Source organism: Strix aluco, chromosome 2 (assembly GCF_031877795.1).
Source record: "Strix aluco isolate bStrAlu1 chromosome 2, bStrAlu1.hap1, whole genome shotgun sequence".
Taxonomy (NCBI): domain Eukaryota; kingdom Metazoa; phylum Chordata; class Aves; order Strigiformes; family Strigidae; genus Strix; species Strix aluco.
Window position 1 is genome coordinate 16190183 of NC_133932.1, and position 12551 is coordinate 16202733.

At 36.2% G+C, this 12551-nt stretch overlaps 1 protein-coding gene across 5 annotated transcripts in view; it reads left to right on the forward strand.

Moving 5' to 3' along the window:
* The window catches only part of EPHA3 (EPH receptor A3), a 231936-nt gene that overhangs the window by 74433 nt on the left and 144952 nt on the right, over positions 1–12551 (forward strand). For all 5 annotated transcript variants that reach the window (XR_012621584.1, XM_074812199.1, XM_074812210.1 and 2 more), the window contains exon 3: positions 3926–4586. Coding sequence is in view for 4 of the 5 variants with exons in the window: in XM_074812199.1 (XP_074668300.1) it covers positions 3926–4586 (661 nt within the window). In the remaining variant the exon portion in view is untranslated. The remainder of the gene's footprint in view (positions 1–3925; positions 4587–12551) is intronic.

A 12551-nucleotide genomic window follows, 5' to 3' on the forward strand; every position in this document is an offset into this window, starting at 1 on the left:
TTCCATTCAGCAATGCTTCAGCATTAAATGATAGAGTTAAAATTTTGTTGTTTATATAAATGGACTAACATGAACTACAGTTGTTTCTAAGGAATTGGGTTTTCCTTGCAAATTGATGTAATGTATAAGGATTTACAGCGGAAGACTGCTTGTCTTCATTTGAGCCCCTGAAATCCACAGAGGAGCAATTGACAATAGTGGTTAAATAAGAAAACATTTGATATTTTATTAATCAACATGCAGGGTTTTTTAATGTTTTCCTCTCCTTAATTCCGTCCCTGGAATAAGAATCTGTCTTACTTTATTTTTTTTTAAAGAAAGTAGTTTTGTAACTATTGTAACTTTACAGAGCAAGTTGAACACACGAATTACAAGTACAGAAATAAACATTAAACCAGCTGCAAATGTAGGTGTTTGAGAAACCTCAATTAATAGAAAAAGCTCATGGGTCATGGAAGGGAAATTGTCTTGATGTTCTTGATAACCTGTTTAGAATTAAGATCACTTGGGAATGGCAGTGTGATAGCTTACTGGGAAAAGCTGCAATCCATGAGCAATGCAAATGTACTGCTCGTTTTTTAATTGGATCATAATAATTAATGAAGTCACAAATCTACTTGACTCTGATTTGGACACTCTTCCTGTAGTTTCAGTGACTTACTTCACCTTAACTGTTTCTAATGTGATAGCTGCAATCTCCATAATTTTGTAACAGTTAAAGTATTTTGGTCAAGTTAGCACCCAGTGTGAGACTAGTGCCTCCATTCAGCAATGCTTCAGCATTAAATGATAACGTTAAAATTTTGGTTTTTATGTAAGTGAACTAACATGGACCACAGTTGCTTCCAAGCAAATTAATGTTTTCATTGCAAATTAATGAAGTGATAATTGCACATTGCAACTTCTAGGTGAAGAACACAGTAGTGGTGCTATCTTTATCATGTAATTCATACGCCTACATTCAACTGTCTGTGTAAGCATGTTGCATAAGAAGCTTCTGGAAAAAAAAATGCAATGAGACTTGTTCAGAAAAATAACATCTGGTGCAGAGATGTTTTAAATTCTGCAAGTTCCTGGTTTTGTTTCTATCTCCCACTGGACATGTAAAATATGTTGAACTGATTAGAAATTATATGGAAAAGATAATAAGTGGATCGTTTATGAATCGGTGTGAGGTTCTGTAAATGTCCACAAAATTATGTTTCATGATATAATCTTACCTATTTTCATACAGTTGTTGTCACTGAATTTTTATTTGTCCAGGTAAGACCTGTAGTTAAATAGGTACATCCAGCTTTATGGGAGGCAATTATGACATCTGAATGGCTTCTTGCAACAGTATTAGATTATCAGCTCAAGGTCTGTATTTGTACAAGGACATCTGTCAGAGGAGGGTCCTCCGCTCGGTTTTGGGAACTTGGCAGAGACTGGGAGTCAGGGTCCAGCTGCCTCTTACACAGACAAGAGCTTGTCCTTGTCTGATGGGCTGCCACGTGGCGCCCAGCTCTCCCGTGGCCATGAGCTCTAGCGTGGTAACTTTGACTCAGAAAGTTCCCATACTGCTGGCTCTCTCTGGCAGTGAAGCACTTAGGCTTGCTGCAGCATTTCAGCTGTGTTTTCAGATTGTGTTTTTAACTCTATTGAACTAGTCAGGATGAGATAAAGCTTGTGTGTAGTCAGATCTGTAAAGTGAACTAAAATAAACTTTGTTTCAATTAAAGAAAGAGTATTTATACTGCTTTTATCTACTGATTTAATAACATGATTTAAAATCACATCTTCAGTGGTGCGTGGACAATTTCATTGTGCAGACCAGCTCTTAGTCATATCAAAACTTCCTTAAGTCAGTGGGTTGGGACTGAGAACTCTCAGATGTTACTCTGATGTAGCCTTTTTTTTTTTTCTTTTCTTTCTTTGTGTGTGTGTGTGTGTGATGCATGTATTGTAAAACCAGGAAACTGTAAAGACAGTTAACACTTCTGCACCTCAGTTTCTTTGTTGATATAGTGGAAATAGTACTTTCCTCTCCTAATATTTGCTCTGCAGTAGACTAAGGTCCTGCAGCTAAAGGTGCTTATGTAAAATGAGTAACTGTTAGACTGAGATCTTAAATATAACATTGATGTGACTTGATTTTTGAGGGAAGACTTTTTTCTGATAGAAGTTCTTTGTCTACCTCCCCCAAGGGTGGCAGTGATTTCTCACAGCATACTTAATTCTGTCTACTTAGCATCTCCAGTTTTTGTACCATGCAGCAGCTCTGTTGGAAGCTCTGCTGCTCCCCAGCTGCACAGCATCTGGTTGTGTGGGGCAGCATTTCTGTTTTTTGCAGAGGCTGTGTATGTGGCTGACAGCGAAGCAAGAGTTTCTGTAGGTGCTGTGCTACTGTATGCTCTGTTAGTATGCACTTCATTATCACGATAGGAGTTTACCTTGTTTGTGTAATTAACTTTGAAGCATAGAACAGAAGATGATAAGGCTCAGGGGGATCTTACGAGTGTGCATAAATGCCTGATGGCAGAGTGTAGAGAATACAGAGCCAGACTTCTCTCTGGTGCCCAGTGAAAGGCCAAGAGGTAATGGATACAGCCAAAACCACAGGCAATTCCATTTAATTGTAAGGACCAACCTTTTTACTCTGAATACAATCAAACACTGACACAGGCTGCCCATAGAGGCTGTGAAATCTCTGTCCTTGGAGATATTCAAAAACCTGACTGGACAGGATCCTGAGCAACCTGCTCTGGCTGACCCTGCATGAGCAGGGGGTTGGGTAAGAAGATCTGGAAGAGTTTCTTTCAACTTCAGTGGTGGTGTGATCCTGTAACGGGTATTGTTTGTTGTAATGCATTTTAATTCTAGCACTTTAGTGGTGAGGCTCTTCATTTTGTATTTTAAGACTTGGAATATAGAACAGCTGCAGTTTTTGTGTGGATAAAAGATGAAGAATGATGACCTTAAAAAAAAAAAAAAAATTGGTCTTAGTCATCCATTCAGGGAGAAAGTTACTTAAGTCACTTAGACTAACAGTAAATATTTACTTTACCCCTGTAGATTTTTTTTTTTTTTTTCCGTGATTGGTAAATATGCCTCTCCAGTAAGTGTGACTTCAGATATCAGTAGCACTGGTATGAGAGTAATTCACAAATAGGAAACCCATTCCGTTGCTGTCTGGGTCAAGTTAGTTTGTCAGCAGATGATTGACGTAAATATAAATGATGACTATATATTCTTCCAAAACCATTTTAGCATCATAGCCTGTATAGTCCACAGAAGAATTGAGTAACAAGATACTATGGCAAATGGGCAGTAATTTTTAATAACTCTGGAAACTGGGCTAAGCTTGACCGTTTGTCAAGAGGACGTATATCCCAAGCAAAATCAATTGTCATGCTTTGAATAAATTTTAAACTGTAACATTTTATTATGACTATATAGAATTTCAGTGGGAGACATTGCCTTTTGTTTATAAGATTTTAAATCTCGTTTAATCTTCAAAATACAACTTTATTCTAACAGTGAAAATGTGGTGTTGTCCTAACGAATCTCTTCTGTTTGAGGTGAGTGCAGTTGTAAATACATGTTGGATCACGATTGAAAGGACAACACTGCATATAGTTTAAGAAATCACGGGTTTTTAATAATGCAAAACACCTGTAGCATCTCTTTCATGCCATCTTGAAATAGCTTGATAAAAACTGACTTCTTAATGGTGAATTCTGTGTTCATTGAAGATATTTATATGTTTCAATAGGAAAAAAGTAAGTGCAAGTTTGACCAGACTTTATTGTCCATTTTATAGTGATGTGAAGCAAAGTGATTTTTGCTTTTTCACAGCTTTTGTCTCTAAATATGGTTTTTATTGGTATAATCATTAATCTTAAAACATTTCCTTTTTTCTTTCTTTTTTTTTTTTTTTTTCCAGTGGGAAGAGATTAGTGGTGTCGATGAGCATTATACTCCAATCAGAACTTACCAGGTGTGCAATGTTATGGATCACAGTCAAAATAATTGGCTGCGAACAAACTGGATTCCACGCAATTCGGCTCAGAAGATATATGTGGAGCTCAAGTTTACCTTGAGGGACTGTAATAGTATCCCTCTAGTTCTGGGCACTTGCAAAGAGACCTTCAATCTGTATTATATGGAGTCTGATGATGACCATTTGGTAAAGTTCAGAGAGCATCAGTTTACAAAGATTGACACCATTGCGGCTGATGAGAGCTTCACCCAAATGGATCTTGGGGACCGAATTCTCAAGCTGAATACAGAAGTCCGCGAGGTGGGGCCTGTCAGCAGGAAAGGCTTTTATTTGGCTTTTCAAGATGTAGGTGCGTGTGTTGCCTTAGTCTCAGTGCGAGTGTACTTCAAAAAGTGCCCTTTCACTGTCAAGAACCTCGCCATGTTTCCAGATACAGTACCCATGGACTCCCAGTCACTGGTGGAGGTGCGGGGTTCTTGTGTCAATCATTCCAAGGAGGAAGAGCCACCCAAGATGTATTGCAGTACAGAAGGAGAATGGCTAGTGCCCATAGGGAAGTGCTTATGTAATGCTGGCTATGAAGAAAGAGGCTTTGCGTGCCAAGGTAACAATGCCCTCCATGTTCATAGTTCAATTATTAGCAGGGGCTTCACTTTATGTCCCTACTCTGTGTATTGGGTCATGTTAATTTTCTCCAAATTCTTGAGAGAAATCAATTAGTTGGTAAAGTCACCATGAAAATGGGATTTATTTAATCTGTGTAAATAATGTAAATTGCCAAAAATATTTGATAAGGGTCAACAATTGATTTTTAGTTAATACAGTGTGTAGCAAATCTAGCCTCTCTTGCCACTCTTGGACTTCCTTTTAGTAGATTATCATTTTCTCAAATGCATTGTTTGTGTAAAAATACTTGATTTTTTTGTGCAATTTTTTTTTTTTTAACTTTATGGCTTGATGTATAATAATTGCTACTGAGTTGTGTTGATAAATTGCGATTGGTCAGAAAAAAGCAGGTAGCATTGTTTCAGGTAGCATAGTTCCTAATTGCAGATACATTTGGAAAATAAATATTTGAACTTCAAAATTGCATTTGCATGAATACTTACGTATTTAACTCAAAATAATTTCCTCAAACTTTTGGTTTCTGCAAACTGTGGTTATGTGAATGCTCCCAAGAACAAGACTTCACCAGGGATTCTGAGTTTTTCCACAAATGGTCTTTTAAACATTAGACAAATGCATATTATATTTACCTAATTTTAATATCAACCAAAATGATGGTGGGCTACATTTTGCTTTTTATAAAAGTACATTTTGAAGTTTTGTGCTAATTGAATCTTAAACTTCTTTTCTTTTCACAGAGTGCCTTAAAAGGTGCTGGCTGTGGCAAATAAATAAGTAAAAGTTGAACAATAATATCTAGAAATACCGTGGATGGAAGGAGTAATAGCTGAGATATTTACTGTGGGGTGTGTATGTGTGTTTGTGTATATGTGCATATGCACGTATCCATAAGAACAGAAATTTAAAGCATTCTAAACCTGATTGAGAGAGTGCCTGTTCCTTTCTCATCAGTCCTACAGCAATCTGTGTCAAACAACTAAGTCTTGGGGAGCTACTAGGAGCCCACCAAACCAAAGCCAGATAGTTGTGAAAACTGTTGCTCTAATTAAGGTGACATTTTCCTCAGAAAATGCCAGGGAGGTGTGGAGGAAAGGGGTAAGAATGTGTTTTGTTTGTTTAAGTAGAATTTAAATTGGTTTTGCCCTTAAAATGAATAAATTAGGGAGCTGAGTCTTTTGAGTATACTTTTCTGCAGTTAGATACCAGTATTAAGAAAACCAAGTTAAACTCTTCTGTTAAGAGCTGAATCCAGGAGAAGATACTTTATTATTCAGAAATGCATTACCTAGGGCCTCCTATAGCTACACTTAAAAATGCTAAAATATTAGTGATGCTCTTTTAACCACTGTATATAGTCTTGCTTACTCTAGAGCCTGTGTCCTACTAAATCGTTGAAGGCTGTTGGTTTAGAATTTCAGTTAGACATGAGTACAAAAGGACAGCACTCCAGAAAGTGTCAGACTACAGTTGAGCAAAGGTTGATCTAAATAAAGTAAAATAAAATAAATTCTTTTATTAAAAACAGGTTCTCAAATGCTTGGGGTAGGCCTGGGGTAGGCAAGGCATCTCCGACTGAGTTCTGCAGAGATTAGGAGTGAGTTCACATCCGTGTGCAAGTATATCATATGTGATTTGGAAGGCATAAAATCAGACCGTAGACTACTGTCTTTTTCTTTCTTTTTTTTTTTTTCCCCCCAACTCTTTTTTTTTTTTTTTTTTGACTTCCTCACCAAGTGTTGATCAAGGGAGTGATATATGATGGAACCATTAACAATAGAGACAGGTCCTTCTGGTGTATTCTGATTTAACATATAATGTTCTACCAGCTTTTATTGGAAGTCATATTTATCAAATATTTTCAGTGTGGTGTGATTAAAGTGGCACTCTAAAAGCAGTCAGTAATTCAAAACCTCCCATTTGTCGGCATCGGTAACTCAGCAGGAGTTGGAAAGCTCAGAAGAATTCAGTTTTGACCTTAGGCTCAAGGCTGCTCCTGCATCTTCCCTTTTTTTCTGTCCTTCTCTTGCTCCTTTTTTTTAGGGTGTTGGGGTTTAAGTTTGGGCTTTTTGTTGTTTTGGGTTTTTTTGTCAATAAAAGGGCAGTAGAGTCAGGATTGTAGAATCTGAAGAAGATCCAAAATAATGTTGCAAGCATGGGCTGGAATGAGGGCATAATTTAGTAAAAAAACAGTTTCAGTTGAAGTTTGAAAGAGTAAAAAGTAATAGATGTTATTGTCTTCCCCATAGTTGAAAACATTCAGCAATTTAGTGTCTGTCAGTACTTGATCCTATATTCAGACTGTTTCTGATTTTGTTTGTTTTTTTCTGTAATGCTGTTTTCAGAAACCATGTCATTTTGCATTAGCAGGAGATTATCACTGATGATTAAAATGAAGGACCCTAATGGTATATGATCACCCTATTTAAATTTAATTCAGAATGGCATTTCTTGGTACTTGGAAACATATTAAGGCACAGTCATGCCCCCAAATAACACAAATTGTACCATTTCTCACAACTGCTTCCCTTTCTCTGCATAAGCAGGAAAAGTTGATGTAAGGCTCAAGCTATTTTTTTTTGTTATCGGTGTATATGTACATATAAAAGCATACATGTTTTTATAATGTGTTTGTATCTAAGCTCTGAAAAGCCAAGATTGGACTATTGGTTTTACTCAGCATATTGGTTCTTGTTGGAAAGATTATTGTTCTGTTCTGGGTCCTACCAACTGATAAGCATTTTACATGTTCAGCAGTACAATACCTACGTGTCAGTTAAAGAATCAGGACCATCCTGACCGTCCTTGTCCTCATTATTGTGTTTGTGTGGAGAAATGATTTCTCAAAAGTGAACTATATACCTCACCTTGAGGAATTCTTGTCTTCATTGTATATGTTAGGTTAGCAGTTCAAGATTTTACACCTCCTCTAGCAAAGACCTTTGTACCTGGTCAGTATTTCTGAGAGATTAGGTTTGTATAAGGTAAGGTAAGACGTGTCAGGGAGCATGTCAGAAAAGCCACACTTTCATACTTTTTTTACCCCTTAGCCAATACATATGTTAGTTAACTAAGTATGGTAATGTCATCCACTGTTAATACAGCTTTGTTAGCACTTGCATCCTAGTGATCCTATTTAATCTTATTGTAATATTTCATGGTTGAATAGGACTTCTTCCTCACGATGTCTTTTCTAAATTATGTCTTCATGCCATTTTGGCCAAACAATATCTTTATAGCATCTTCTCTCTTAGAATTAGTGTGTTTTAATTTGTTTTAATTAGGGAAAAAAAACCAACTGGCTGGAACTGCACACTAAGCATAATGCTTTCTGATAGTCTCCATCCTGTTCCCCAGTCAACAAGGATAACTCATCTTTTCCGTTTGTTCCCCATCAAACAGCCATAGTAAATCAGATCAGAGATTTGTCTGCCTTAGTATTCTTTCTCTGACAGTGGCTAACAGCAGATTCCTAAGGAAAAGTATAAGAAACTGTATAAAATGCTGCTTTACTGGGTATACTTTTCAGCTTCTGCTAGTCTGCTGTTGACTTTCTAAGACTTAAGGTTCACCTTATAAGAACGACTATGTATAATAGGAATCTATCACCTGTTAATTTGTCTATTTTTTTGACTCATATTTTTAGTCTCTATAAGTTTTTATAGCAAAGAATGCCATATCTTGTCTTGTGTGTCAAACATATCTTTTTGTTGTGTTTAAGCCTTGTGTTTTAAGTCAGTTGGATAAGGTTTTCCATGTCCTATAGTGAGAAAATAATACCTGCTCCCTTCTCAGCTTCTGTATTAACAGTTTTTAAGGTCTCTTTCATGTCTAATATGTCACCTGTAATACCTATTTTCCCAACTCTCCCTCTCTGCTAGTGCCTTCTTATTTGGAAGACAGGCTAATTGCTCCATACCTCAACTCATGCTTTTTGACTGTCTCTGTACATACTCAAAGTAAACAATGTGATTTTTATGAAAAGGGCAATGAGGCTTGCATGCACTATTTCAGTTGCAAGTACACTAGGAGATTTTACAGTGGCATAGTGTTTGGAACAGCCCAAAGATCAATAAAAAAAGGAGCATTCACATCACCTGCCCAGTGAGTGATTTTTATTTTTTTTTTTTTAATGTGGAGAAACTAGGCTCAGTTTTGTTTCAAACACTACAGAGAGAAGATAGATCTCACAATGTGAAGGTTGGTTAGTTGGGGCAATAGTATCAAAATACATGGGAAAATGTAGGATAAATGTTAGAAAAAATGTTTTTAGTTCTGTAATGATCTAGAAGTCTCTTCGGAGAAATAATGGAAGCCTCATTTCAGGAGCTGTTTTTTAAAAATGCAGTAACCAGATGATAAAGGAAATCCTGCACTGGCAGGCTTGGACTAATAAATCTCTTCCATCCTGAATGTGTCTATTCTGTTGTTGGTTTATTTCATGCACTTCAAAAAGACTAGCTGGACATGGAGAACAATATTTTTCATTATGATATACTTAATTATCAAGCATGCAGTGTGCAATTGTTTATCCATGTGGGTCTACAAGTGAGATTGAATGTTCTTTTGAATGCTTCCAACAGGTGACCCTTTAGACCAAAACCAAACTTTGTGGCTCCATTTATCAAATGGAACATTAAATCGGTGGGCCTGAACAGAATGACTCAAAAAGCACAGAATTAAATTCTCTGCATGCTACCATTTCAAGGTGTAGTTCTAAATTTTAGTTGCTGGAATTGACTAAGTCTGAATTGTAAATTTCCTATGTAATACTATGTAATAAAATTGTAAATTTTAACCACAAGTGACTGACACAATTTTCTATAACAAAGCCAGAAGAAAAAAGAGAATATAATCCAACAGTCCTTCCTTATGTATATGATTTTTAGCTATTAATCAGGTGTATTGAGTGGGAGAAAAGGGAGTAAGGGGTAAGGGAGGAAGAGGTAAAGTTCACCCACTGTGCCTGGTTATTGCAAAAATGACTTCACAAAATTTCCCCTAACACTAAATTATTCAGTGCTTCAAGTTGTATAGTGAGCATATCCTAAATCATATTTCTCTCTCTGAGTTTATGGAGATATGAAAGGAATGCCATCTGTGACTGCTAAATCTGAACCATCTCATATATTGCTTAATTCTTTCACTAGAATGAATGCTGTACTTGAGATAAAAATATGTAAAACATCATTAATACTAAGGATGAAAAACATTTTTCTAGATTTCTTTTTTCCCTATGCTTTAAATAACCATTTTGTCTCTGCATAAGTAAATATACTTTTTGCTTGCTTATATCAGTAGATAAAAGATGACTTTACATATAAAGAAAAAAGGTACTGTGAGGAACTACTCAACTTTGTGCAAGTGAAAACAGACGGAACGCACACATGCTTGCTGGAACTGCAAAGATGGTAACATCTCGGATGTGTTTCTTACACTACAAAAGTGTGTGGTTTTAACTCTCAGGCTCTCCATAGGAACAATTACGTTTAATAAAATGTAGGAACTGATCATATGAAGATCATATCATATATAATAATAGAACTATTAAAGAGTGTTTCCTTTTACATCAACTCTGAAAAAGCTAGGGATTCACATTTTTTAAAGCAGAGGTTTGGGGTGTATGTTTTTTTCCTTTGGTTTGAAGTATTGTTTTGATTTTAAAAAGCAAGAGGGATGATTTTTAAAAGGGACTCAATCTTTCAAGCTAGTAAACTAAAATGGCAACTGCTATAAATTATGAATCACTTTATTTGTAAAATATTCATTGTTTTTATCCACTTTATATTCTATAAGTACATAAACAGAGCACACAATGACGGATTTATGTTCCTGCTTAGAATTTATTTAACTCTTACAAAAGTTATGTCAGAGATATCCAGATGATTTTTCATAAGGCAAGAATTATATTGCACTGAATACTTTGGAAAGATCACAGCCAACTTTTTACATAACATTTTCTGACTGCTAGAAAATTTGAAAATATTTTCCAATTTGTACACCAGAAGCAGTAGATTTAAAATGCAAGTTTTTAAGGCAAAATTTCTTGGGCATGATCTTATGGTTTGTGAGCACATTTGTCGCACGTCCTAAAGAAGCAAAAATTAAAAAGAAATATTCTGAAATTACAGGAAAAGTTTTTTCAATATGACAATATACAGATTATCTAGTCAGAACAGTGCTGTTTCAGTGCTCTGTAGTTACTTGAGAAGAATCTTTACTAAATTTCTTGGAGATTGTGATAGAAATATTTGAACAAAAACATGATTATAAATATTTCTATTAATTAACATTAAAAAGTTTTTAATTTTTAACATTAAAAAGTTCAGTGATTAGGAACCTAGTGTTGGTGTTCTTTAAAGAAGCTTACTAATACATCTCTCCAAGTTGTTCAGTACTACAGTGTCAACATAGGACATGATTAGGTAATTCAGAATAGAATTTTTGTATTTGAAACTAGTTGGGAAATTGAAAGGTTCACTCAGAAAACAGAATATTTGCAAAAGTGTTAATGAGTCGCGAAATGCATCTTAATACAGTTACCCTGTATGTTCAATCCAGATCTTACCAGTTCAGAGGTGGTGCTTGCTATGCCACATTGTGCATCTTTTGGCAATTTCTTCCTTGTCCCCCTCACCTGCTTTTCAAGCAACAAAAAGACACTCCCGCCCTGCCCAGATCCCAACAAGAAAACCCAACAAATCCCCCCTGAATTAGTGGAGTATACTGGGTATTCACCCAGACTCTACAGTTTAACAAGTATGTGTGTGACATTTGCTTCATCTTTTCAACGTAGAAATTTTCGCCTTAGTTCTCTGACACATATGTTCCAGACCACTACTGTTGAACTTTTGTGCAGGATTTTACTGCAAATATCTTCTGGATTTCTATCACAGAGAATCCTAAGGGATCTTGCTGGCATTTCCTTAACCTTTTCATTTTAATGGCTTTGCTTCTTTGGAGGCTTTCAAAAGATTAAAAACTAAATTAATAGTATCATCCTGAGCTTGTTTTGCTTGTACTGTCTTTGGTGACTTTCAATATGAGCTTAGCTCAGAGTTGCACAAAGATTGTATTGTCAGTGTGAATTCATTGAACATGCTTTTTCCATAGGTTTCTCTGCCACTTGCGTCTGTGTGTAGAGCTATTTGACAATCCCTTATTAGTTCCAGAGTGGAACTTACAAAGGCTAACAGGGGTTTGCATTACAACTGACAGCTGGTACTAGACTTTAATAGAGAGCAATTGTAGTGAGAGCTGTAAGTTTTGATAACGTTCAATGAAAATACTCTTAAAGTAAGAAACATCTTGAAAGATGAGTACAAGACGACAAGAATCTTCTACATGTCTGCCGCTTCTCAGCGTGAAGCACAAGATGTTGTCAAAACACGCTGTTGGCAGACATCTAAATAACCAGTAATTGATATCAGACTTTATTGAAACACTTAGACTGCAGGAGAAGTATCAGAATTGACTGTTTCTTTGGATTACAAGCCGAATAACAAGGGTTGCATTTGTAATGTCTCTTTTTCTTTGCATTTGAAATTGCAGTTTTACTCTTGATAGCACAACAGGAACATAACAACTTGGACTTCACACAGTCTTTGCAGGGAGAGAAGATGAGAAGTTCATTGCTTAGTATTTGTTTGTAGCTTCAGCTTTAAGTACCTGCCTGCCTTGGATACCCTGACAATTGGTGTATCTGTTGTGCTAAGGCAGAAATAGACCTAAACAATGACAAATCCTTCAAAGGTCAAGGAGGCGAACTATTTCACTGTCATGAATCTGTGGGTTCAGTGGTTGTCTACTGTAAGGTTAAAATTTGATGTGATAATTTAGAACAGCTGCTCTTTGACAGAAAGATTCACTTTCAACAAGGGAAGAAAAAGCCATATGGTAAAAGTTGACACCGTGCCAAGCCTGAATAACTGCAGAAGTGATACAG